This window comes from Lactuca virosa, chromosome 4 (assembly GCF_052849685.1).
Source record: "Lactuca virosa cultivar CGN04683 chromosome 4, Lactuca_virosa_CGN04683_v6, whole genome shotgun sequence".
NCBI lineage: Eukaryota > Viridiplantae > Streptophyta > Magnoliopsida > Asterales > Asteraceae > Lactuca > Lactuca virosa.
The window spans coordinates 101,161,451-101,189,339 of NC_136429.1; the positions used below are offsets into that span (position 1 = coordinate 101,161,451).

General features: G+C 34.2%; 1 protein-coding gene across 1 annotated transcript; it reads right to left on the reverse strand.

The window, feature by feature from the left end:
• Positions 1-20,113: 20,113 nt before the first annotated feature.
• On the reverse strand, positions 20,114-22,022 carry LOC145109947 (ras-related protein RABA1g-like). Its single transcript, XM_079047047.1, has 3 exons — positions 21,706-22,022; positions 21,205-21,628; positions 20,114-20,712 (listed from the first exon to the last, which is right to left on the reverse strand). The coding sequence occupies exons 1-3, from the start codon at positions 21,924-21,926 to the stop codon at positions 20,323-20,325; spliced, it is 1,035 nt and encodes a 344-aa protein (XP_078903173.1). The 5' UTR covers positions 21,927-22,022; the 3' UTR covers positions 20,114-20,322.
• Positions 22,023-27,889: the final 5,867 nt, after the last annotated feature.

Consider the following 27,889-nt stretch of genomic DNA (forward strand, 5'->3'; position numbering starts at 1 on the left):
AAGTTGACCAAAACAGTCCGTGATCGAAGTTCATCTTTTCTGATGTAATCTGATAGAAAAAGTTTAATTGTGTTCTTGATGATTTTACTTGTATTCCCCCCTTAAAACTTAAGAAAAACATGTAAATGTAGGGGTATGAACTCACCTTATGTGGTTTCAGTAGATGAAAGTGAGAGAGAGGAAGTATTCAACCCAAGAACACTAAGAAGATGTCTTGATGATTCGAGAATCTAACACCGAATAAGATGGAATTTGTGTAAGATATCAATGATTTGAGTAGAATGGAGTGTAATAATTATATGAATGATGAAGATACTTACTAATTGAAGAAAGAAATCCCTGAAGAAAGCCTTGAAGTTCTTGAAGTTGAGAGAAAAGATGAGAGAATTTTGGAGAGTGTCCTTTGGTTGCTAAGTGTAGAATGAAAGAACTTTATGGAGAATGAGGAGAGAGGATCAATCCTCCAGCTCTTAGAACGTGGGAAGAGCTGGAGATTGGGTGTAAAGGTCCACTAAGGAGACAAGGGGTAGTGGGAAAGAGTGGCTGATCATAGAGTGAGGTGGTGGTGGTTTGCTTTTGCCATAAATTAAGGAAAAGCAAATATTCCCTCAATAATTAGTTCAACCACTAATTCTTTTAATATATTTTTATAAAACCCTGGAGATTTATATATTTTGGGGCCTTAGTTTATAAAATAAAGTTTTGGGTGAAAATCCCACGTTAAGATAATGAAAAACGGAGTTAAAACGAAGTCGTAGTCGAAAAACCGGTAAAAAGGGGCCGTCTGCGAGACCTCTCGCATGGGCTGTCTGAGAGGCTTCTCATGCGAGGCTTCTGTCCTGAGAGGCTTCTAATGAGAGGCTTCGGTCCTGAGAGGCTTCTCATGAGAGGCTTCTCATGAGAGGCTTCGGTCCTGAGAGGCTTCTAATGAGAGGCTTCGGTCCTGAGAGACTTCTCATGAGAGGCTTCGGTCCTGAGAGGCTTCTCATGAGAGTTTTCGCTTCTAATAGGAGGGTTTTGGTTCCTTAAGGTTATTTTACCCGTTTTTACCCCGTTTCAAGTGGTTTTTGACCCGGTTAAGGGTCGAGATGACCCAAATGATTACAAAAAGTTAAAGTAACTTTTGAGAGAGATTCGGGAGAGATTTAGGAGAGATTTTAATAGAGAGAGATTGAGTGAAAGAGATTGAGAGAGGTTTCGTTTGTGATCTTTTTGAGTGTCCGGCTTCGCAACGCAAGGTCCATAAACCCCGTTAAACCGTGTTTTAGTGTCGTACACACTCCCGATGAGTGTGCAATAATGTTTTATCGTTTTGGTTCAATGTTTACTTAGGAAATTCAACACACGAACTTTCCAAATGATGTTTCTCTCATTAAGATATTGCATTGTACAGTAATTACATAGTCTAAACCCTAATATACAAGGGTTAATTGAGTCGATTGGTTTTGACTTGTTGACTTTGTTTGACTTTGACTTGACTCAATTTTGACGGTTGTCACACCACTGCTTCCAAGTTATTTAGCAGCTCACCTATACTAGTCAATGCACTTTCATTGAACAAGGTTCTTGCCTTTATGCAGTCAATTGAGAACTCGTAGAACTCATATGCATAAGTAACTTTACTGGAATGGCATAGAAACAAAATTGTGTCAACTAGTGATTAACAATAGGTTTACTCTTGATTAGTTCTTAAAACTTTTCAAGATCTTTAAGACTCCCACTGACCTCTTGACATATAAGATTCTTTTGTGAAGAAACATTTCTTGTCAAACAAATATTCAAGAGTTAGTGCGGTTTCTTATCAAGATAAACACCTCACACAATTCATCCTAGTTGGTCTTTGTCTTATCCAAGACATCACAACTTACCAATTTCAAATGTACAAGAGTAAGAAAATTTTCTACTCCACATTTGATGAATGTTATTCAACCTTTTCTCAAGATTATGTCACTCAAGTCACAATCTTGGAGTATTACTCTAAGACTCGATTTTGGAATGGATTATGACTCATCCTTTTGATTTAAGCATTTCAACAATTCCCGATTCCTCTTCTTAGTCATACTTATGCACTAAGGTGTCCTTAGAGGATCAATTGTGATACAGTTTCATAATCACTAAGATGATCATAAAACATGATACTTAAGTACTCTCCCTTCTTTTCAGATTGGAGAAACTTTTATCTTTCTGCCTAATTGATTCTTCTTATTCGTTTTGCTATTCATTGGAAATTTTCCAATGATTCAGAATCACACTTAATCTTGTAAGCATAACCATATTTACTAAACTTTTAGTAAATCATGATGAATAGTCTTATCATTTTTGTGGTGGACTTGACCAGTGCACACGATTGTGTTCTAGTCCTTTAGTCCTTCACTTGACTCACATACTTGTGTGAACAAGGAATAAGTCTTAATTTCCCAAATATGAAGGTTCTCATTCATCACACAATACAAGTTGTATGATTCCAAGTTTCTGTCCAATTGAAACTTGGGCGATGAGAATCTTTCCTTATTTGGTAAATTTCTGACACTACCACAAATAACATAACTAAGAATCACATCCATTTCAACATTGCTAATAATAGAAACAAACAAACATCAATTTTCACAAATTCCATTGCAAGGAGTTATAAATAAGACAAAAATCTAAATTTATTTTATTTATAAAATACGCGGAAAAAACTTGTCCTTACAACGCAATTCAAATGAAAACTATGTTATTACATAAATGTTTCTAAGAAATCTATCCTAACTCTTAAACAACATCTCAAAAATCCGATCTTTGAATCATGCGATCGAAATCCATTTCTTCGTGATCAGACTCAGCTCACTCTTCCTTTAAGCTTCCTTTCTTTTCTTTCGATCCTATGCAATCTTATCACATCATGTATTAAGAATCTACAAATAGGAACTTAATAGAGTTAGATAGTGGATTTTACCTGAAGCAGAGTCATACATCTTGACTCTCCCATCTTTGCGATCCTTCAGGTAGATAAGGCAGCTTCGCATCCAATGCCCCTTCTCTTGGCAGTAGAAACAAATGGACTCTTTTGGAACAACACATGGGACAATCTCAGATTTTGCCTTTCTCTTTACCATCCAATCAAACGGTTTGAACTTGGTCAATCCCTTTCCATTGGGAAGAGAAGACTTTTCTGGACTTCCAATGTTGCCATTGTCCATAGAAGGTTGGGACATTGATTTACCAAACAAATTTGCTTGACTAGTCCGCCAAATCATTGTTGATTCAACAGCAATAAGCAAATAGGTAAGATCAATGAGGGTCACGTCGTGGTCAATCATATTGTAATCTCTAATGATCTCACTATATGAGTCGGGAAGTGATTGAAGAACCCAATCAACAGCCAACTTCCTTGAGACATCGACACCCAACATCATCAACCAGTCAATGTGTAACTTTATATCCAAGACATGAGCACATATATACTTTCCATCTTCGTGTTTGTTTGCCAATAGGGCTTGAGTGACCTTGAACTTTTCAAGTCTTCGAACACGTGGGTCAGGGAGAATTATTGGAGGAGGTGGAGGAAGTGAAGCATGATTTTTATTTCCACAATCCAATCGTGGAACATCATCTTCAGGTGGAAAACTTTTTCTAAAAGATTCGGGAAGACCATAGTTGTTAGATTTTGACATCTAAAAAACGGGAGAAATTCAATTTAGTTGATTCAATCCTTAATATAACACCCAAATGAAATATTAAGGCTAGGATCCAACACAATATTCTACAATTCGGAAAAGGGATGCCGTAATCCAATTGCAGAATATTTGAAGGTAGGTAAATGACGATTTACCAATTTCCACCATGAAAAACGAAAAAGAAAGTTAGGTTTTAAATGAATTGAAACTCCTAGATCTTTTGAGATTCATTATACTTTTCAATGGCATGATTAATCTCGAGTATTCCCTTCAAGTTTGTGACTGGGATGCCGGTTAACCACACACGCTCCATTGATCTATGATATCTACGAGCTACCCATTTCCATCCTTCATTGGCCCCATATTAGTGTTCCGGTTAACCACACACGCTCCACTAACGACCAACAAGGTGCAATGTGCAATTTCATGGATTAGCACCAACTCCACATTTTTCCTAAAGTAACTAAGATTTGGGAATTTATAAAAGTGTTTAATTACTTTGTATTTCATCATACTTATAACGGAAGGTTTGTGTCCTATCCTACCCATTCGACTAACGACCCTCCACTAGTCAAGAGTGCGGTGGGTAAGAGTGGATACCCATTCAATCGCCATTTTATAGGCAATTTCCTTAAACACCCCTTATAGACCAACTTCGTGAATGAAGCCTACTAACGGTAAGACGGACTCTTTACTTATACATATATAATATATTAGACTTTTTAATTTTATATAGTATAAGGGTGTATTTTACACTTTTAAAATACTAGATGGTTTAAACTATTAATAAATTAGACTTTTAATTTGATTAATCTTAAACCATATTATTATGGATTTATTAATTATCTCTTTTAATTAAACATTTAATTAATTTAATAAAACCATAAGGGTGTAATTTGAACTATTCAAATACTAGGGTTTTAGAATTTAATATTTCAAAATTAAAACTTTTTAATTAAACTTTTTTTAAATTCCAAAACCTGAGGACAAGTTTTGAAACCTTTCAAAACATTAGGGTTTAACTATTTAAATTTCAAAAAACAAAACTTTTAAGTTCAAATTTAAACTATATAACCTAAAGGGTGTAATTTGAAACTTTTCAAATTTACTAGGTTAAATATTTGACTCATAATAATCCTATATTATCCATATTTAACCATATCCATTAATTTTGATAAGGATAACCATTCCTAACATAAAAAATCGATTTTAGGCAATAAAAACGAGTTTTGGTAATTATCCTTATCAAAATCTGGCCAGAAAATCGAAAATCCCGGCACCAGCACCCTGGACTCGTCGAGTCCACTATGGAACTCGTCGAGTTCATGCAACTCGTCGAGTCCAGACATGGACTCGGCGAGTCAGCCAGTCAGAAGGTAGAAATTTCGATTTTCTTGATCTTTGGCAATTCACTTTTGCATCTATTCAACTAGAAAAACGACCTAGGCTTTGATACCACTTTAGGGTTATGAGCATAACATCATTCCTATGGTGTACATGCAACCCTAATTGCTTTGATATAGATTTTTCTAATTTGAACATACAACATTGAATACCAAAGCAATAACCCTATGACTAGCATATAACAATCGAAATTGACATATAAACTAGTTAGAATGATTACCTCAATTTGTTATGTTGTAATAACAAGAACTCCTTGACATTTGAAAGCTTAGTGCCTCAAATGTTGCACCTCTAATGGAGTCACAAACACCACTAGCAACAAGGAAGAACAAGAGAGAGAGAGGAGAGGCTCAAAATCGGCTATGGAATCCTTCTAGGGTTTCTAGTGGCCGATTTTGGCATGCCCAAGGGTTCCTTATATAGCTGAGCAATCAGGGTTTCACTCAAAACCCTAATCCAGTTGCTTAGTCCTTAAGCAACCCAAAGGATCCTTCCAGAAGGCCCCTTGGACGATTTCTATATGGACTCCCATATAGAATTCGTCCATTGCTTCCTTATGGATCTTAAGCCCAACTTTGTAACTATATTATAATTACAGTACCAGTCCCCTTGATTTAATTAATCTCTTTTGACCACAAAAATAATTCTAAATTAATTCTTGATCAATATTAATTAAACCATATGATTGATCATCCCTCATTGGTTGTCCGCAGATTCCATTATCAAGAAGTGCATCCACAGCTTCTTGTAGCAATTTTTCCTGAGATGTTATTAATTCTTCTGTCGTAGCTATACTTGTTGTTAATAGATCTGTAAGAGTATTATTCTGGTAGATAATTCTTCTATAGATTTCATTAATATCCGAGGTCACTAGTTTATCCTCATCTATATGATAGATTGGTCTCAACTCAGGAGGAAGAACTGGTAATAGACGCAAAACCATCCATTTTGGTTCTATATTTGTTCGAATAAAATGCTTAGCCAATTCCATGCGTCTAAGCAAAAAATCTTTTCTTCTTCCAACTTTTCAATATATTATTCACATAATATATTAATAAATCACAATTAATCCTCTTTCTCCATAATTCATCATATCAGTTGCTAAGGTGAAGGCAACCCAAAAGGATCATGCTCATAATCGGGTCAAGTATATACCAAAATAGTTATGGGGTTAGACACCTTATCCAATAGATGGGTACGCCCATCGTACTCCTCTGAACCCCATTCTTCTCCATTAAGCACTTAACCACTTAAGTTCTTGCTCCAAATTCTCAGATCTAATTCCTATGGATGACTTATCACGTAAAGTTGGCAACTTTACTTGCATGCATGGCTTAAAGGGGATCTAGAGCTCAAAAGAGCTTAATGAGGGGTCTTAACACATACATGAGTCCAAATAAACAATAGAGATCACATTTTTATGCCTTTGGGACACCTAAAACGTCCATATCTACAAGATTAGGCCTATGAAACAACCTTAGCTCACAAGGACCAACCAAAAGAGGCTAAAATAACCATAAATAATCCCAAAAGAAGATCTATACAATGAGTAGACAAGATAGGGACTTTATACCTCCAAAGTCACGAAATGAAGATGCCAACATTGGATCTCTAAGATCCTCTCCAAGAAATGAGTCTTCAACCTTCTTCTTCTCTTACACAAACCACCATAAACACTCTTCCAAGCTCCAAAACTCACTCAAGGCACTCTAGGGTTTCAATGTATGCTGGGGGGGGGGGGGGGGGTGGAGGCTGACCCAAAATGTCCAGAGGAAGGATATAATGGTGCTTATATAAGGTTAAAACCCCAAAATTAGGGTTTGGTGCTGAAGGGAGTACGCCCTTCGTACCCCATAGTACGCGCGACGTACTCAAAGACCACCCGCGACCAACTTAAGCATTACGCCCCATGTACACGACGAGTACGCCCCACATACTCATTGAACATTTATAACCCTAAAACTTCATTTGGCCACAACTCCTTCGTTCTAAGTCCGTTTCCGACGATTATTGTGACATCCCCATTTTTCACGGCCAGAAAAGACCGATTTTGTTTATGCTTTATAAAAACCAGAGTACCTCTTTTAATAAAAATGTTGTGGAATTTGTTCCCAGAAAAACATGATAAATATGTTATCAAAGCATTTCCGAAGAAATGTATTTTTATCCATTTTAAAACATTTGGGATGTCATCATCAATACAGAAACATAAGCATAAACAGAACTTACATTCATTTACACTAGTGATCTACATCTCTTTTAAATCCCTCAGTGTAAAGTAGCTTCATATCGACACCTGTGATACAAATAAGCTTGAGTGGGTCAGGTTGGGAAACCTGGTGAGTACATAGGGTTTTCAACCCACAATAATTTAATTATTATGTTTAAACATCAAACAATCAACCCAATTACCCATCCCCATTATCTTCCTTACTCTTAAGGATCTACCCTAAGAATCATCTATCCTGCATTCGTTCATTTCGAAGCCCATTGCTTCCAGGGTTTATATGATAGGCACTAAGTCCATAGCTGCCAATGCTTGTTCGTAAAGCACTAATTCCATAGTTGCTAAAGTTCATTCATCGTGTACTAAATCCATAGCTACCGGTGTTCAGCTAATAGGTACTAAATCCATAGCTACCAACGTTTATTTAACAGGTACTAAGTCCATAGCTACCAATGTTTATTCTATAGGCACTAAGTCCATAGCTGCCGATGTTATTTGTTAGGCACTAAGTCTATAGCTGCCAATGTTCACTCATATCATCTTTCATCTCTCATCATTCATCTACCCATATTTTACCCAACATATTCGTAGATATAAAATACATATACATTTTAAATTATTTAAAACACGTATAAAATCGTTCATCCAGCATAGAAAGCAAGTATTCAAATAATATGCACACATACCACGTAATTTATATAAAATACTTCATATCTATGTGTAAGATGAAAGTAACTATGCACTCACTTGAAAAGGTGGTGAATCCGAACTCAGATAGCGCTTCGCTTCTTAAAAATAATTTCCTTCGACGAAACCTAGTATTATTACCACTAGAGTTTAGTCTATTATTCGCCGAGACTAATTAATAGTCTAGCTATTATTACTATTATATAAGCGTTAAACAATACTTATATAACCCATAATAATAGCCCAAGTACTTATTATAAGTTCTTAATAACATTACTATAATTAAATAAACGATATATTAAAAATAGCGTAGGCGTAGCTCACTTACATCGGGTTTTATAGAAAACCGGGCTTTGCTTGGAGCAGCATTCCCGAGCCGAAAAGCTCTTCTTCTCAGAGCCGTCGAGCACTCCGGGGCTTCCGTCTCGTGCTAGGGAGGTTCCCTAGGCTTTTCGGGGGGGGGGGGGGGGGGGGTTTGGGGGGTTAGAGAGAGAAACTAGTGAGAGAAAGAAAGAATGAGAAATGTGTGAAGAAAATGAGGGTGGGAGAGGTTCTATTTATAGGGTGAAAAATGGCTGAACTTTGGGCGTTCTTTTTTTGTATGTTCTTGGTTTAACGTATACTATAAATTTTGTTTAGATCACTAAGGCTTAAAAGTCTTCTACCGTAAATTCACTATTTACGTCTCCCGGTGCCGTGCCGGTTTTGCCGTAAAACTTCGACGGGCCATAACTTCTTCGTTATAACTCGGATTTCGGCGTTCTTTATATGTACGGAACCCTTGTAATATATAATAAAACTTGGTTAAGATTAATCCTTCTAAATAATCTTCCATCAAAAACTCATTTTTGATGCTCATCGTCTCTAAATTGACTAGCCCGGATCTGCGGGCGTTACAATTATACCCAAAATTCATAAAGGATTGAGTTATCAAATTACGATTATACCCTTAGGCTCCAAAATACCATCGAACACTCGGATCACTTAGACTATAACACCCACGTCCAAAAAGGGCCAAATCCTTTCTTCCCCAAGGCCCTAAGCCTTATGATAACTGATGATCGGGCCACGGTCCCGAATAATGAAATGATTCGAAATCGAGTGTTACAATAACCATGCAATTTAGCTTGACACTCTCGATGTCATTTATCATCTCAATTTAATGTGACGGTTAACCACACATGCTCCATTAATCAATGATAATTTTCGAGATGCCCATTATTACTCTTTATAGTCACTATTAGTGTGTCAGTTAACCACACGCGCTCTTCTAACTACTATAAAGTATAATGTGCAATTTCATGGGTTAGCATACAAATTCACATTTTTCTAACGTAACTAAGATTGGGATTTTTAATAAAAAAAAGTTTAATTATTAATAGCATTATACTTATTAATGAGAATTAATTGTCCTATCAAACCCGTTCAGCTAATGACCCTCCACTAATTAAAGAAGCGGTGGGTGAGAGTGGAAACCCATTCAACTACCATTTTATAGGCAGTTTCCTTATATCCCCCTTATAGACTAGCTTCATGAATGAGGCGTAGTAGCGGTTTGACTGACTTGGTCTTATACATATAGTAATAATTAAACTTTTAATTTTACATATAGTATAAGGTGTATTTTTAAAACGTTTCAAAATACTAGGTTTATTATTAAATTTTCAAAATATGAATAAATAATTCAAATTTAAAAATAAACAAAATGATTTAATATCTATTTATTAATTAACATTTATATAAATATATTAAATCATAGAAGGATTATTTAATTAAATTAATCAAATAATTTAATCTTTATCCTTACCCGTAAAATTTCGAAAAAATGGGTATATGATTTATCCAATTTTAATTATCTCTTTTTACGCAAGTAAAATGATAATTACCAAAATTTAAAAAACCATGTCAATCTATAATTTTCGAAAATATCTTGGGGAGGAAGGTAAGTATTTCAAATCCTTACCTAAATTTTGAAACTTAGAGGGCAAGAAACCCTAATCCAATTTCGAAATTTGAGGCCTTTTAGGGTTTAATTTCCATAAACCCTAATTTGATCAAATTCAACAATTATAACAAATTCAATTGAAAACAAACCAAACGCTCTGATACCACTGATGGGTTTTAGGCATAACAAAACAACCTTAAAACTCTTAAATGTGAATGCAACCTAAACAAGATCTATGTTTTCTCTATTGAACCTATAACTATGAACATCAAAATAAGAACCCTAGAAACCGTAGGTAATTTTCAAAAAACACATAAAAGGGTTTAGGATTACATACCTTATTATTATTATAGCAAATAACAACGATCCTTGTTTTGTTGACTTTTTGGAAGCAAACACCACAATCGTCGTGCCTCTAATGGATCACAACCATCACAAACAAGAAGGAGATTATGGAGAGAGGAGGGAATATGGAAGAATTTTGGCCTGGCTCTCTAAAGGTATGAGTGCCGAAATTCATAGGGTTAAGGTCCCTTATATAGTGGTGCAAGGATGCCTTGGATAACCCTAATCTGAATATAATAATAATATTTTCAAATCGGTAATTATCCAACTCCTTATTTATCCACATGGGATAATCTAGAAACCCTAGATTATCCTCTAGAAACCGTCCACCCTCTTGGTGGAAGGTTTTGGAGCCTTATGATCAACTATTGAACAATTGCACTTTAGAACCTACACTTTTAATTAATTCGATTAATCCCGAAATTAATTCCAATTAATTTTTGATTAATTATTAATTATATATTAATATTTCTAATTAATATATTATTCTCATAATATATTAATGATTTATTTATTTCAATTTATTAATCAAATAATAAATCAACATCTCTCTCCAAAAATCAATCTGTTCAATTGCTAGGTTTGAGGGCAACCCAATTCAAGTTTATACCAATTATAGTTATGAGCTTAGACACCTAATCCAACAGAATGCAAGTCATACATATCCAAGATGAAATAAACATTCAAATAAATGTAACTACCATAAGGCCTTTTAAACAAAAACTGAAAATAAGGCTGAATCAAAGATTCTAAGGTTATCTAACCCTAAACATGTGCTACCCTAATGCATTCATTAGGAAATTTATTACTACTAGCATAAACCCTAATGAACACATAGCAAGACATACCAAGCAAAGAAAGGTATTTCTCCTAAATAGGCATTGTAGCATGCAATATTGATTAGATCCTTATTCTACTATTATCATGAATATCATACCATAAAATAAGTTATAACATCATTTATATATAGGTATTATGGGAATTACTTACTTTAGCTTCAGATGATTTCAAGCATCACACCTCTTTCTTTATGAAAACCTTTTTATAAAAACATTTTGTAGAAATATATTTCTCAGTCCTCAGATTGAGTCAAGATGCGCTCCGTGCTAGCCCGAATCCCTCAAACCAAGGCTCTGATACCAACTTGCAACGTCCCAAAAATTCAAAGTAAAATTTTTATTTTAACATAATATAAAATCATTCATTTCCACCCCATCAAAGATAATCAAAGTATATAAAATGTGATCTCATCAAAATATCAGATTATATAAAATGTGATCTCATTAAAACATTAGAGTAAAATATAAATAGATAGTGCGAAATCTCTGGAGGATGCAAAGCAATCAGACCAGGCTCTTCCTTTTGCTACCAGAAGTACCTGACACGTTTAAACATTAACCGTAAGCACAAAGCTTAGTGAGTTTCCAAAGATACCACATACAACACGGAATAAAGCGCTCCGCCCTAAACAATGGACCCCCTCCAGATAATGGGCCCCGCCCAACATAATTGGACCCTGTCCAGATAATGGGCCCCGCCTAGCATATAAACAAACAAACATGTAAGTAAGAGTAAAAAAGACAAGAAGAATATCTTGACGCCCTATGTCTTATATAGTATAGTGAGAAGACTCACCTCTCAGTCGGTCAGACAATCACCATAGCTAGCACAAAAGTGATAGCTAGTACAACAACCTCATACAAAAGTGATCAAAGGTCAACCTCAACCTATCACTCAACCCTAAAGTGATAGTTTCCAACTTTATCCATTAAGTTATCCCAAAACTCAGTAGATCTAGACTTTTAATCTCAAAATGACCTAAAATGTCAACACCACTTGCATGGCTCAAAGAGAATGACCAAGATACCAACTTTCCATCTAAAAATGGTCCAAATAACAACCCTAAGTGCTTAGAAGAAGCTGGAGCCCTCTCAACTCAAATATCATCACCAAAATGGGACCAAAAGTTCATAAAAGGGATTACAAGTAAGTGTTGGATTAAGGTGTCTAAGGTCCTAACTAAATTGGTATAATGTTAAAGAATAAAATTAAAGTCCTTTTTGGGTTTACCTTATAATCAAGAAATAGCTTAGGTTTATTAAAGGAGAGAGATATGTGATTTATTAATATATTATATGATTGATATATTAATTAGAAATAACAATAATTAATTAAGAATTAATTAGATTAATTAAAAATTAGTTCTGGGTTAATTAGAATTAATTAAAGGTACAAGGGTTGATTTGTAATTGTTTAATAGTTGAACAACAGAGAGGATCTAGAATCCTTTTATGATGGTCGGTTTTTGGGAGCCCTTGATAGGGTTCTGGAAGCCTCAATTTGATAACCAGGAAATAGATAATTACTTGATTTGAAGTATTATTATATGTTCAAATCTAGGGCTTCTAAAGTTTCCAGACAACTATAAATACAGCCATAGACCCTTGGATTTTCGGCTAACCCTTCTTAAGAGTGAAATCCGAAAATCTCACCTTTCTCCCCTCTCTGCTCTCAATCTTAGAGTTTCTTGTGTTGTGGGTGTAAAACATTAGAGGCTCACACACTATTGGAGGTAGTTTTCCAAAGAGACAAGAAGATTTGGATTAGCTTGTTTGGGTCTACAAAAGGTATGTTTTCTAACCATGAATTTTGAATTCATAGGGTTAATTTGTGTTCTTCATAAGTATGTTGCTATTAGAAGTGAAAAAGACATAAATCCAATTAGGTTGCATGTATCCTTAAGTGTGACATTTTCCACATGTACATTTGTTTTGTAAACCAGAATTCTCATCAGTGGCATCAGAGCCTTGATTTTTACATTAATGGTACATAATAGATGAAACTAGAAAACACGAAAAATTGACAAAGTGTTTCGTCATATCATGACCAATCTTCTGTCATGACGTGAAATCTGTCTGGAATGTGATATCCAGATTTTCTTGCCTTAATTCAAAAGATAGGATAATTACTAGTTAATCCATATTATTTTAAATGTATAAAATCAGAATATATCAACTAGGTAATTAAGAATCCTAATTTGAATATAAAAGGAAGATTACATAGGATAATTATTAATTAAAAGATAATATAATTATGCTAATAAGATTTAAGAAAATTAATTAAAAGTCTAATTAATAGATAATTTGTAAATCATATTCTAATATTAATTATTAAAGGTTAATTGAATTAATATGATTTGAACCTTGTATTTTAAAAAGTTTTAAAATACACCCTATACATATGTATGAATGTCTATTACTATATGTATCATTAAAAGTCAGTCGAATCTTTAGTACGCCTTATTCACAAAGCCATACTATAAGAAAGGTATAAGGATTTGACCATTGAATAAGTGTCCTTTTCACCCACCGCTTTTTTGTATAATGGATGGTCGTTAGCCGAATTGATTTGATAGGACATAATCACATTAAAAGTATAATGTATAAAGTACTAGAAACTTCTATAAAATCCCACTCTAGTTACTTTAGGAAAAATGTGAAATTGTATGCTAATCCATGAATACACACATCATTTCTTTGTGATTCGTTAGTTGAGCGTGTATGGTTAACCGACAAACTAATGTGGGACTACAAAGATGAAATGATGGCACATACTCGAATTTTATGGTTGTTGATGGAGCGTGTGTGATTTACCGGCACATCAATGCGAGACTATAAAGGACGTCGAGCATGTCACGTGGGATTGCATGGTTATTCACATCTAATTTGTGATCCTCGATATCTCAGTCATAAATTGAAGAGCATAATCGAGATTGAACATGCCATTGAAAAGTTTAATGAATCTCAACTCATCTAGGAATTTCATATTAGATTGAAATTGGTAAAATGCTTTACCTACCTAAAATAAATTCGCATTTAGATTACGCTATCTCTCTTAATAATTTCGAATTGTATCTATGAATCCTAGACTTGAATAGTTATTTGGTTTAAAATATTATGGAATTGAAACTAACTAAAATCTTGTCTCTTGTTTTAGATGTCTGGATATGGTCAACTTCCTCCTCATCATCCAACCACTCACAACTTCACTCTCTTGTCTACACTTTCAAAATATAAGCTCACTGGTCCGAACTACATGGACTGGTTGCAAATTTTGAAAATGACGTTGAGATACGAGAACAAAGAATTCGTTCTCTAGAATCCAATTCCTAAAATCGATAAAGAATCCGTTACTCCTAAAGAAATGGATGAACATAACGAACATCTTAATGATGCAACAAGGTCACTTGCATTATGCTTGCAACCATGTCACCTGAGCTCCAGAAGACCTATGAGGACTACTGGACTTATGAAAGGAACCAAACCTTCTCTAAAATGTTTCTAAAGAAAGCTAGACAAGAGCGTTACGAAGTCCTTACGGCCCTCATGGCATGCATTTTGAAAGATGGGGAATCTATGTGCGCTCATGTGCAGAAAATGCAGAGGCACGTAGAAAGATTGGAGAAGCTCAATGTGAACTTTGATAAGGAGATTGCCATTGACATGGTGCTAAATTCCTTCCCCAATAGTTATGATAAGTTCATCATGACCTATCATTTGAACAACACTTAGACCATGTTGATTGAGTTTCACAATCTATTGCAGAAAAATGAAGCAGAAATGAGGAAGTCTCATTCCAGTAGTGTTGCAATTGCCCCAGTCATTGCCATCCAACAAGGAAAGGGTAAGTAAAGAAAGGCCTATTCCCAACCCAAGTGGAAAAAAATCCCATATTGGAGAGTCCCATGGGTCAAAGGGAAAGCCCAACTTTGATACTCCTCCTGTTGTGGACCCAAAAGAGGTCTTGTGCTTTCATTGTGGGAAAAAGGGCCATTGGAGAAGAAGCTGTTGTAAGTACATCAAAGAAGTGAAAGAAGCTAAGGGTAAGGTGTCAAGCTCTTCTGGTACGTACTCTTTTCAAATCAATAACACTTGTATTTCAAATTCCTAGGTCCTTGCTATAGGACGTGGTTTCCACATTTTTTTCTGATATGCATGGGCTAAAGGAAAGTGAAGATGTCGAGCATGGGAAGCTGAACCTGATCATGGGGAATACGCGAAGGTCGGTTGTTACACGGATTGGGACGTATGAGATTATGTAGTGTTAGGGTTGATTTAAATAATTGTTGCTATTCGCCAGAAATGGCTCGAAACATTATTTCATTTCATGCTTTATTTAGATAAGGATTTCATTATGGTTTTGATAATAATGATGGTACAATTCCTGTTTATCGTAATTGTGCATTTATTTTCAAAGCTTATCATTGTGATGGTGTATATGAAACTATTGTTCGCGTGCATGAATTTAGTAATAATGTTTATAACATTGATTCTTGTAATAAATTAGACAAAGCATGATTATGGCATTGTGGTCTCGGGAACATCAACAAGAAACATATCGCCCAACTCCAAAAGGATGGAGTGTTGGAATTGTTTGACCTAAAATTAAACGATGAATGTGAGTCTTGCTTGTTGGGCAAGATGACTAAATCACTTATCGCTGGTACTTGTAAAAGAGGTGAATTTTTTTGGCACTCATCCATACAGATGTATGTGGTCCCTTCAGATCTGCCACAAGGGATGCTAATCGCTACTACGTGACATTTACTGATGATTAAAGTAGGTATGGATATATCTACTTAATCAAGCATAAATCAAATTTTTTTGATAGGTTCAAAGAGTTTAAGCATGATTTAGAGAATCAATTGGGCAAGAAGATAAAGATGCTCCAATTTGATAGAGGTAGAGAATATCTTAGTATCGAGTTCAACGACTATCTAAAGGAATATGGAATTGTTTCACAATTGACACCTTCTAGGACACCACAACTTAATGGGTGTAGCTGAGTGGCGTAATTGAACCTTACTAGACATGTTTCGTTCCATGATTAATCAAAATTCACTCCATATATCATTTTGGGGTTATGCTTTAGAAACAACAACACGTATTCTAAATCTTGTTCCTACCAAGAAGGTTGCCAAACCAGGTCATGAGATGTGGATGGGGAAACCTCCCTCGCTCACACATATCAAGGTATGGGGTTGTGAGGTTCTCGTTAGGAACGAGACCCAAGTCAAACTTGAACCTATAGCCGAGAAGTGTATTTTCATTGGCTATTTAGAAAATTCCTTTGGATACTTGTTCTACAGACCTAGTGACAATGTGGTTTTTGTAGCTCAAAGGGGTGTCTTTTGAGAGAGAGGGCTCATTTCCAAAGAGGTCAGTGGGAGCGCGATTGATCTTAAAGAAATTCAAGATTCATACAATGAAGAAACCTTTGATGACACTAACTCTCAACCTGAGGATGAACCCGTTGAGCTTATTGACAATTCATTACCTCTTCGATGATCCAATAGAGTTAGCGCACCACCTGAGTTCTATTGTTTCCATATAACGAAAGATAGGGATATGTTTAGAAGTTATTACACATTGGTAAATTTGGATGAGCCATCTATCTACAAGGAAGAAACGACAGACCTTGAGGCTGCTAAATGGAAATAGGCAATAGACAGCGAGATCCAGTCCATGTATGATAACCAAGTGTGGAATTTGGTTGATCATGCACCTAGTCGAAAGTTTGTAGGTTTAAAATGGATTGTCATAAAGAAGAAAAATATGGAAGGTAATGTACAAACCTTCAAGGCAAGGCTGGTTGCAAAGGTATTTACTCAAACCCAAGGGATTGATTATAATGAGACCTTTTCACCAGTTGCTAAGATTAAGTCAATTAGGGTAATGCGTGCCATAGCTGCTCATTATGACTACGGAGTTTGTCAAATTGATGTCAAAACTGATTTCCTTAATGGGAAACTGGCTGAGGATATTTATATGGCTCAACCAAAAGGTTGAGAAGTCCATCTATGGACTGAAACAAGCGTCTCGTAGCTGGAATCTTTGTTTCCATGAAAGGTCAAAGAATTTGGATTTTCTAAAAGTAAGGATGAGTCGTGCGTATATTTCAAAGCTAGTGGGAGTATAGTGGCCTTTTTAGTCTTGTATTTGGATGCCATACTCCTAACAGGAAACAATGTTCCCACCTTGCAAGAAATCAAGTATTGGCTTGGAAAATGTTTCGTTATGAAGAATCTAGGAGAGGCTACATATACTCTTGGAATAAGGATCTACAGGAACAGGTAGAAACGCTTACTAGGACTTAGCCAAAGTACATATTTGGATAAAATATTGAAAAGTTTCAATATGGAGAATTCCAAGAAAGGGGACTTGACCATGAATCATGCTGTAAAATTGAGCAAGGCTCAATGTTCTAGTAGTGATAAGGAAATAGGTACCATGAGTTTAATCCCATATGCTTTATGTTATCGCATGTACTCGCACCGATGTGGCTTATGCTTTGAGCATGGTTAGCAGATATCAAGGGAATCCTAGTTTAGCTCATTGTACTGCAGTGAAAAACATTCTTAAGTATTTACGAAAAACAAAAGATATGATCTTAGTTTTTGGTTGCAAAGATGAACTTAAAGTGAGTGGATATAGTGACGCCAATTTTCATATAGATCGGTATAATAGTTATTCTCAATCTAGCTGAGTTTGTCTATTAAATGGTGGAACAGTAACTTGGAAGAGTTCTAAGTAGCAAACGGTGGCTGATTCTACTTGTGAATCAGAGTATATAGCAGCGAGCGAGGCGGAAAAGGAATCCATGTGGTTAAAGAATTTTATTAGAGATCTTAGAGTTGCTCCATCAATCCAAGAACCAATGGAGATTTTCTGTGACGAGGGTGCGGTTGCTTTGACTAAAGAACCTAAGGATCATGGTAGACCTAGGCACATCGAGAGAAAATACCACTATATCAGACATAAAGTTGAAGAAGGTGCTATCCTGATAAATCGTGTGTCATCAGAGGAGAATCTTGTTGACCCTCTCAGCCAGGGGTTAAGCAAGCGTAAGCACTTCGAGCATGCTAGGAGCATTGGGCTAAGAGATGATATTAGATTCTATATTTTAGTAGTTGGTTGATGTTTTGAAACAATGTAGCAGTAATAAATTGTAACTCAATGGTGATTAATTAAATAAAGATTTATTTATATTCAAAGTGTGTGATGCCATTTGTCAAGTAATATATTCTTGTGTTTCACTTTGCATGTTTTACTTAGAAAATATTAATTTATTCGATATGCCACAGTCAATCATATTTTGGGAGTTGGTATTGATTTAAAACTGTCATGAATTGTTTGTATATTGTTTATAGGGATTGGACATATCATAGGGATTGCTGAAAAATTCATGAGTACTTTGGAAATAGGGATTTTAATTATTGGTTAAACCCGCGCTTAAAGATTACTTCATGGATTCAATCACGAGTAATTCTAAGACGCTAATATCTTCTATTCTTAAAACAGAGATATATAAGTCATATTTCACAAATCAATTGTGCATTGGTGGTCATCTCGTAACTGGGTGTTATAAAGTGTAATTCCATGCATGATTTGGTGAGTAAAATTGATGATTATATAGTCAAAGTTTATTCGTTCATTTTGTCTTAACAGGAAAAGCGATATCTTTGGGTCCCTCGGTGATTTGATATTGACATTATAGTGCTGGGTCTAGCCAAGCCTAAATTGATGTATTCAATTGGTAGTCTAATGATGTCATCACAAATTGGGAAACCGGGAACCAGAATATGGGACAATGAGATTGATTTAAATACATGTCTCGTGTCTATTCGATATCAGGAAGAACGAAGGGATAGTTGATCACTTATCTTGAGACCGAAGTCTAATCAAAGTTTGGCACTGTCTTTGGAAAACACTCTTTACTGGTTATTCGGAATTGTACTTGTAATTGTAGTTATCAACTTATCCAAGCGGGAGACTATTGGATTAAGGTGTCTAAGGTCCTAACTAAATTGGTATAATTTTGCAGAATAAAAGTAATGTCCTTTTTGGGTAACCCTCATAACCAAGAAATAGCTTGGGTTGATTAGCGATGAGAGTTATATGATTTATTAATATATTATATGATTGATATATTAATTAGAAATAAAAATAATTAATTAAGAATTAATCAGAATTAATTTAAGATAAATATTGGGTTAATTAGAATTTATTAAAAGTACAAGGGATGAGTTGTAATTGTTTAATAGTTGAACAATGGAGAGGATCTAGAATCCTCTTATGATGGTTCGTTTTTGGGATCCCTTGATAGGGTTCTGGAAGCCTCCATTTGATAATAAAAAAACTAGATAATTACCTGATTTGAATTATTATTATTATATGTTCAAATCTAGGGTTTCTAACGTTTCCAGCCAGCTATAAATAGAGCCTTAGACCCTTGGATTTTCCGCTAACCCTTCTCAAGAGTGAAATCCGAAAATCTCACCTCTCTCCCCTCTCCCCTCTTTGCTCTCATTTAAATGAAAATATACATTTTTTAATGCACAACTTTAAATTAATAGAATGTAAAGTTAACATGATGATTATTTTATGGAGGACATAACTTGAAAAAAAAACACACATCATAATATCATATAGCTGTGAAACTAGGTTACATCTTTGTATAACCCTATTCTAATCTCCTCCAAAATATTAAATCCTTGAAATGATGATGATCCTTAGGTTCTGTGTGATATGAAGAAAAGGGGGAGTGAATGGAATGCGTTTATTCCATGGAATGCAAAAAACTTTTGGGGAAATTTCATATATACCCTAAATAAACACCAAAATATTATATTTGCCCTATTTAATATCTAAGTATCATACACAACGTTCTAAAAAGTTTGCCCGCCTCGCTTTAACAAAATACTGCCTTAAGTCATATATATATATATAAAAATAAATTATAGTAGAATTATATATAGAATTATTAATTATATACAAAATTGCAGTATTAAGTCACACCTTACAAACAACATGACTCGCCATGACTTGTAAAAGCTTGAGGCTTGACATTGCCGCCTAACATTATTTTGAACCTTGATCATATATGCCCTAAATAAGCATCCATAATATCATATTTGTGTTTGATGCAATTGAGTTGATAAACATCGTAATCTTTAATTGTTTTTTTTATCTGAATATATTTTATCAGGAATTTTTTTATGCTATCTCTTCCGATAATTTCTGAGTCTCCCCCTCTTTATCACAAGTACCTTCAAATAGGACAATCAGAATGTCCCACATTTCCTTAGCTGATTCACAGTACATGACAATACGATAAATGTCATCAGGCAAGGAGACACTCAGAATATGCATTGCCCTATCATCAAGGGCAACTTTTTGTTTATCTTCATAACTCCATCTGCTTCGTTCCATTAGAGGAGTATGCCGGCCTTCCTTTATTGTTTCTACCAATTTGCTGTCAACGAAGTTTAGGAAACCAATCATACGGTTCTTCCAAATGGAGAAGTTATCAACACTAGAGAGTCTTGGGGGCACATTTGTTGAGCCATTTTCTAGTAAATACATTCTTGATGCCATAGCAAAATCCTGCAACCCATTACATTGTTCATTGTTCATTAGTAATATATACATACAGATACACATACACAATTGAAATATATAAACATGCATAAATACAAGTTGCATGCAAAAGAAACAGCTTCCATTAGGATGAAAGTTAAATAAAGAATCCGGGATATTATGATAAGTACATTATGTCTCACGAATAATAAGGCAACATTGCAAATGAGAAGTAATTAAGAAAGCATGGGACCTAATATAGTGCAATTAATAAACTCATAATACAAACGCACTTTGGAGCAAATATGCATAATTAATCCTACGGATAACGTATGAATGTGGTTAGCTAAATGTTATAATGATTATGAGAGATGGTAAGCCTCTATTGGAAATCGGGACATGTTTTGGATATATCAAAATTCAACCAATGAAAAGAGTGAGAAGAACTAGCAAACTATTATACTAAGAGAAGCTCAACATGTCAGGATTTAAGGGATGTTTTGGAAAAAAGAAACCTACATTTTCCCTTGTGATCTTGACATCTTTATGACCTCCAACGTTAATCGTTTCTCCCTTGGGTTCAACCGTTTGATGATAATAATGAATATTATCATCCTTCTTCTTGCTCACGACATGGTAAATCTGAGTCAACACTTTGGTGAAAGCGTTGTTGACATTTAACATGTTGAGAGCCGATGTTTCCATGAATAAGTTAATATTCTCTCTCTCTGCAAATGTCTTTGCATCCTCTGTTTGGACAGATCGTAAGTTAGCTTGATCCACTTTGTTCCCCACGAGCATGATCACGATGTTTTGATCTGTGTGATCCCGCAGCTCTTTTAACCATTTTCCCACGTTTTCAAATGATACTTTACGTGTGATGTCGTACGCGATCAATGCACCTACTGCTCCTTTATAGTACGCATTAGTTATGGCCCGATATCTGTATTGGATATATACAGATAGGGTCAAGGGGTGTTAGATCTAGGAATTCCAAATATTAATTAATGATGAAAATACCTTTCTTGACCTGCGGTGTCCCACATTTGGGCTTTGATGATCTTGTCTTCAATGTTGATGCTACGGGTGCCAAATTCAACCCCGATGGTGGATTTGGATTCGAGGATGAATTCGTTATTGGAGAATCGCCGTAAAAGATTGGTTTTCCCGACACCTGAATCCCCGATCAAAACAACCTTGAACAAGTAATCGTAATCATCGTTTGCATGAAACGCCCCCATATCTTTAAAGGGAGATCGAAACAGCGTTCTGGAAGAAAGATATCCAAGAATGGAAGATGATTAGAGTTTTGTTTTAGTCTTCCGGTTATGTTTTCTATCAATTGTTTAATTTCGTTCAAAAAATCTAAATACCAGATAATTAATGTTTACCTTCTTTTTAGAATGACTTGTGGAACCGCGATTGAACAGAACAATATAAATAACTAAAATGATTATATTATTTTGCACATACCAAAATATATTATTTATTTACATGAAATGTTACCGAGGAATGGAGATAGTTAATTCTAATAAAACAGAATTTAGAAAAGCATTTTTGTAACTTCTGATGATGGATCACGAGGTAGGAAATATATAGTGGATTTCGCACAAAATTGTGTAGGAAATATATCCTTTATTTTTTTGAATTTCAATTTTTTTTTTCTTTTTTAAGCGTACTTTTAACACAGATGTTTTAACGTTATTTACAAATTATTTACAAATTATATAAACATTTTAAACATCAAATTTTAGCCTTATTAAATTAAAACTATCATTACACATTCAATGCTTTAATATATTTGTCTTTATAAATTAGTTTTGTTAACTACACCAGATTTGTTTAAAATCTTAATAAAATTTTTGTTTGTCTAAAGTCTAATCCAACACACGTCACTCCAATTTTCATTAACAACTTTTTTTTCTAAAATTTGTTTAGATATTATGAACTTATTTGGTTTTAGTTGTCACCTCAAACACGACACTCCAATTTTCATTAATAAAATTTTAATACATAAATTACAAAGAAAAAAACTAATTAGAAAATATGGTAAATAGAATGTAGTGAAGCGGAGAGCAAAACCATTTAGAGAGTTAAACTATATAATGTACTAGGTTATAACCCCTGGTGACAACGCAAAATAATTTTGAAAGTTAAGAGATGTTACAATTAATAATATATTTAACAGTTTTTTTTTTTTTTTTTTTTTTTTTGAAACTTAGATGCATACGTTTTGTCCGAAACTATATAATTATTAATTTAAATTAGTTTTGCAAAATGTTTTAAGATATAAACAAAAATAATTTTAAGCTGCTAGATTCGCTACAAAGCTAATCAGTTGTAAACATTTCCACCATAATCCAATGAAAGTATGAAGTTATTTCATGCATTTTCCATAGTCCAAAAAAGTAATAAGGGGAGAAAAAAAAGAAAGTAAATTGATCCACCCCTAAAATCTCTAAAATATAATGCAAGCTTCTAGATACGCCCAATGTTATGTATTGTACTATTGTTTGAATCTCATTTGGTTGAATAACAGTCGACTAATATTATAAAATCATAGTTAGATTTTTATTTATTAATTTGAAAAGCCTCTTCTTCAACTAAACTTGTATCTTAGGCTATGTTTTCGAACTAAAGCTTCCGCTAGCATTTATAGTTGAGTTCATAACGAGAGACAACTCCTCAAAATGTTCTACATTTTAATTTAATCATTTCAAGTTTCATCATTTCCCACATTTTAATTGCATTTATCCTAAGGTAAAACGGCTTACATAACAACAATGCAACTCAAGGGATGTTTAAACGAAAAAAATGAATAATCAAGAGTATGGAATATGAAATATCACAAGAATATCGGACAATTTGAGAATAGACTATGAATGTATCCAGAGATTTGAGAAGAGAACTAAACAATACAAATTAATGGGATTGCAAAAAATAACCGATACTGTGAGATTATAAAGCCTTTTGAGTGGTGTGGTCAAACCAATACAACCAACACCTATTTATACTGAGGGGGGAATATGATAACAGGTAACACTGATTTACCGATAGAGACTCTCAGATGCACTTTGTCATATCAATGTCATACCTGTCACCCCAAACCAATACATACATACATATACATATGTATTTATACACTGTACACACACACACACACACCTAGTTGTTCTAGGGCTGCCATACTCTCGTTCCTCAGCTTCAATAGTGATAGCTTGAGCTGGACATATCTGATACATATTGTGCAATCATCAGATGCAGAAACGGACATATATAAATGAAGATATTACATTTTTGGTCCCTAAATACAACTGATATTTTCAATTTTGAAGGGTAAAAACTAAAAAGAATAAGAATCAGAAGTCAATCATATACATGAGGGATCTTAAATTGATGCATAATCAATGTCATGATCAGTGCATTGCAAGGAGGTTTTAATTCTTTTATCATATGAGTGTTTCTTATACCAAGATCCAAATAAAGAACTATGAATCAAATAGATATCATGTTCAGAAGGAACTGATCTTCAAGGTACCCATTTTTTTTTCTTTTCCAACCATAAACAGAATCATTTGTTGAACTCAAACAGTATGACAAGTTTTAGGTTTACAAATCCATAGGCTAGTTTGACAAAAAGGTAATGAAAATTCTAGGTTACGAGACAAATCACAATGGAGGCTTATAAAGATATTTAAACATGGAAGGAACTATGAACATGAAAAAGAAATGATCAATAAGGCCCTATTTCTTTTTTTTCCCATTGAAGTGTTGTGTGGATAACTGGTATTAAAAAAAAAAAAATTGGAAGAGTTATGTTTTGTGCTCATGAACATGACATAACGCTTTAACACATGATTTATATAATGTGAACATGACAATATAAGAGAGAAGCTCGAAAGCATGCCTTTATCAGTGGAAAATGAATGTTTGGTTGCAAAGGAACGTGCACCAAAAATTGTCCCATGGATGTTAGAAACCTGCAAGGCTTGTCCCACTGCAGCCTGGCATAAATGGAGAAGTTGTAAATCGTCATCAGATTGTTTAGAAAGGTATCGAATTGTTCTTGTCAGGTTTTAGAATCTATGTGAATCTTAATTTTAAAATTTTGTAGAAATGACTTCTAAAGTTAAAAATTCCTTTTTTTTTTCTTTCACAAATACATCAGCCATACTACCAATACGCACATTTCTACAACATCCAATTAGGTTACAGAAGGAAATATATGTAGCATATGGATTCGATTTATAGAAAAACTATATGCATTACTCTGGAAATAAGTATTTGACCTTCTAATCAATTTCATATCACACTAAAATCATCCATTATCCAAGATATTCGGATCATTCTGAATGGACTATAGTTCCTTTGACATCCAAGACGCTTGTTTATGTTTCTAAGAGACATAACCCATTCTCGCTCAAATTACCTTCAATTATACTCTCCTTATCACCCACTCTTTTTCTTTGGAAATTTTTGAAAAAATAAAAAGAAAAGAAAAAATGATTCACAATCCAAAAGGCCATTAGGGTTAGAAACATAGACACCTTACCTTCAAACCCATTGATTTGCTGCTTTTGTTCTATCTTTTTCAATAGTCGTTAGATGCCTGAGAAGGAAATCAAGTCGGAACTAAGAGAGATTGAGAAGGAAGTGACACAAAATACAACAGAAAGTTGGGTAGTGATGAAGTCATGCGATGGTGGAAGAGACGTGGTGGGTTTATCTATCGTGTTTTGGGGTTTGGTTTAGATTAGCATAGGCGGTGGTAGGGTGTACAGTGGAGGTAAGATGGTGGTTCAGTCAAATCGATGGATGAAGCAGGGAAGTTGGGGGTATTGGAAGACGAAAACAAAGATAATAAGGAGATGGTTGCGGATTTTAATCGTGATTTATTAAGATTGAGTTGAACATCAATGAAGACATTCCTGATTTTGTGTATTTTAAAATTTGAATAAGTGATTTTGTTTCCAAAACGTATAGGAGCAATTGAAGAAGATAGAGTTGTGATTGGGGAGGGAACGGATGAACATACATCACTAATTTGGTGACTGATTTTAAGGGACTAAATTTCAATTTTTATTTTTTCTAATTTTCTCAATTTGTCATTGATTTAGAAGATGGGCGGGAAAAACCAAAGCTTAGACTCTAAAAAATGGACAGGTGGAAAGTAGAGTGGTAGAAAGGTGCCATGTGACATGGTTACGAGTGTTTTATTAAGCGTGGAGATGGAGATTTATAATCTGTGTAATTAGTAAAACTAATTTATACAAAAATAATATCAAAACATCATGTATAATGATAGTTCTAATTTAAGACGGTTAAAATTGATGTTCAAATGATTTGTATAATTTATATAAACAATATCAAAAAATCTATGCTAAACATATATTAAAAAAAACATAAAAAAAATTGAAATAAAGAAAATAAAAAAATGATATTAAAAAAAAACTACAAACTGATATAAAAGAAAAAAACTGATATTTAAAATAAAAAACAATAAGAAAAACTAAAAAGTAGAGGAAAAAATGGAAAGAATACTAATTTAGTAAATATCTTTGAAACTATATATATATATATATATATATATATATATATATATATATATATATATATATATATATATATATATATATATATATATATATATATATATATCAATAACTCTATTTCGGTCATTGTTTTTGGACAAAATTGAATGTGTGATAAAAAAAAAAACTAATCATACGAAACAAATTTTTTCCATTCTGAATAATCTTTTATAAATAGACAATTTTACCATTTCTTTTATTTTATCAAACTTTACACTTTACCCATTTGACTATATAAGTTTATATCTACAATATATAACATTTTTTTTTGCAAAATTTAAATTTTACAATTTTATACATTTTACCAAACTTAGATGTCACAACTAACATTTTTAGCTAGAAAATTTTGTTTTCATGCAAACATCAACTCTTGTACGTCTTGTAATCTAATTTAAATATCATACTCTATCCTCAATCAAAAACATTCATTCGAATCAAAAATCCTGAGTGAAGTCCAAAACCTAACTCAATACATCTCAAATACTCAATTGTGGGTTTGAAACCCTAATAACCCGGTTCACCTCAGGATGGACCAGGATCCTCTTATTGGGTCTAATGAGCCAATAAACTCTCAATTTGATTACTTTGGGTCTTGGAACCCTAACTGGGCTTCAATTGGACCACATTCATGAAACTAAAGCATTTTGGATCATGTGGGCCTAAAATGACTCATCTTGTAATCATGGGCCTTATTGGGCCGTAAATGGATTCATAAGCCCTATTGGGCCGTGAACTAACTTCTTGGATTTCATTGGGTCGTAAACCCCATCCCCTCACCATCTTTGGGTCGTGAATCTATAAGATGGGCCCAATGGGCCGAAAACTCATTGTTTATACCATCTTGGACCGTAAACTCTCAAATGGGTCCACAAAAAAATCGAAAATTCCTAATGGGCCTATGAAATTTAAGCCCAACATCAAAAAATATAAATAAATAAACAAAGAAGATAATATGTGAGTAATTTAGAACATGACACCTCATTTTTGCCTAATGGATATCCATGCAAAGTTTGTGTGTATCTAGGCAAACATCATTTCACTCTCCTCATAAATAAACTCACCACCCTCCCACCTCTCTCTACCTCTCGGCCCCTCTCTCCATCTTCTTTCACCATTTCAAAACTAACTCATTTCCTCTCAACCTTCAACATTCATCCACCTCTTTCTCTCTAAAATTTGTGTGAGTGTGTATGTGTTCTTCAAGAATTCTTCATCAAATATCATCATTTTGGTAAGCTATTCTATCATCAAAGTGTTTAACTCCATTTCATGATACTCTTCACTCCTTAACACTTCATTTCATGGTCCTTGCTCTTAGAACTACATAGATCTCGAAATCCACTCAAGAAAGCTTGCTAAAGGCCAAAATCTCATCCATCCTTCATCAAAAATCGAAAACTCCAAAGCAATGTGAGTTCATACCCCCTGTTTTCGGTTTTTACTAAGTTTTGGGGGAGAATACAAGTTGTTTTGTGTAGATCTATGTGTATATGCATGACTATGTGTGTTTTTCATGATTTATTTGGTGATTATGTGTTGTTTACTTCATAAATCTAGAAATATGTTAAAAATATGAAGTTTATCACTTAGATCTTCATAAAAACTATGAGAAA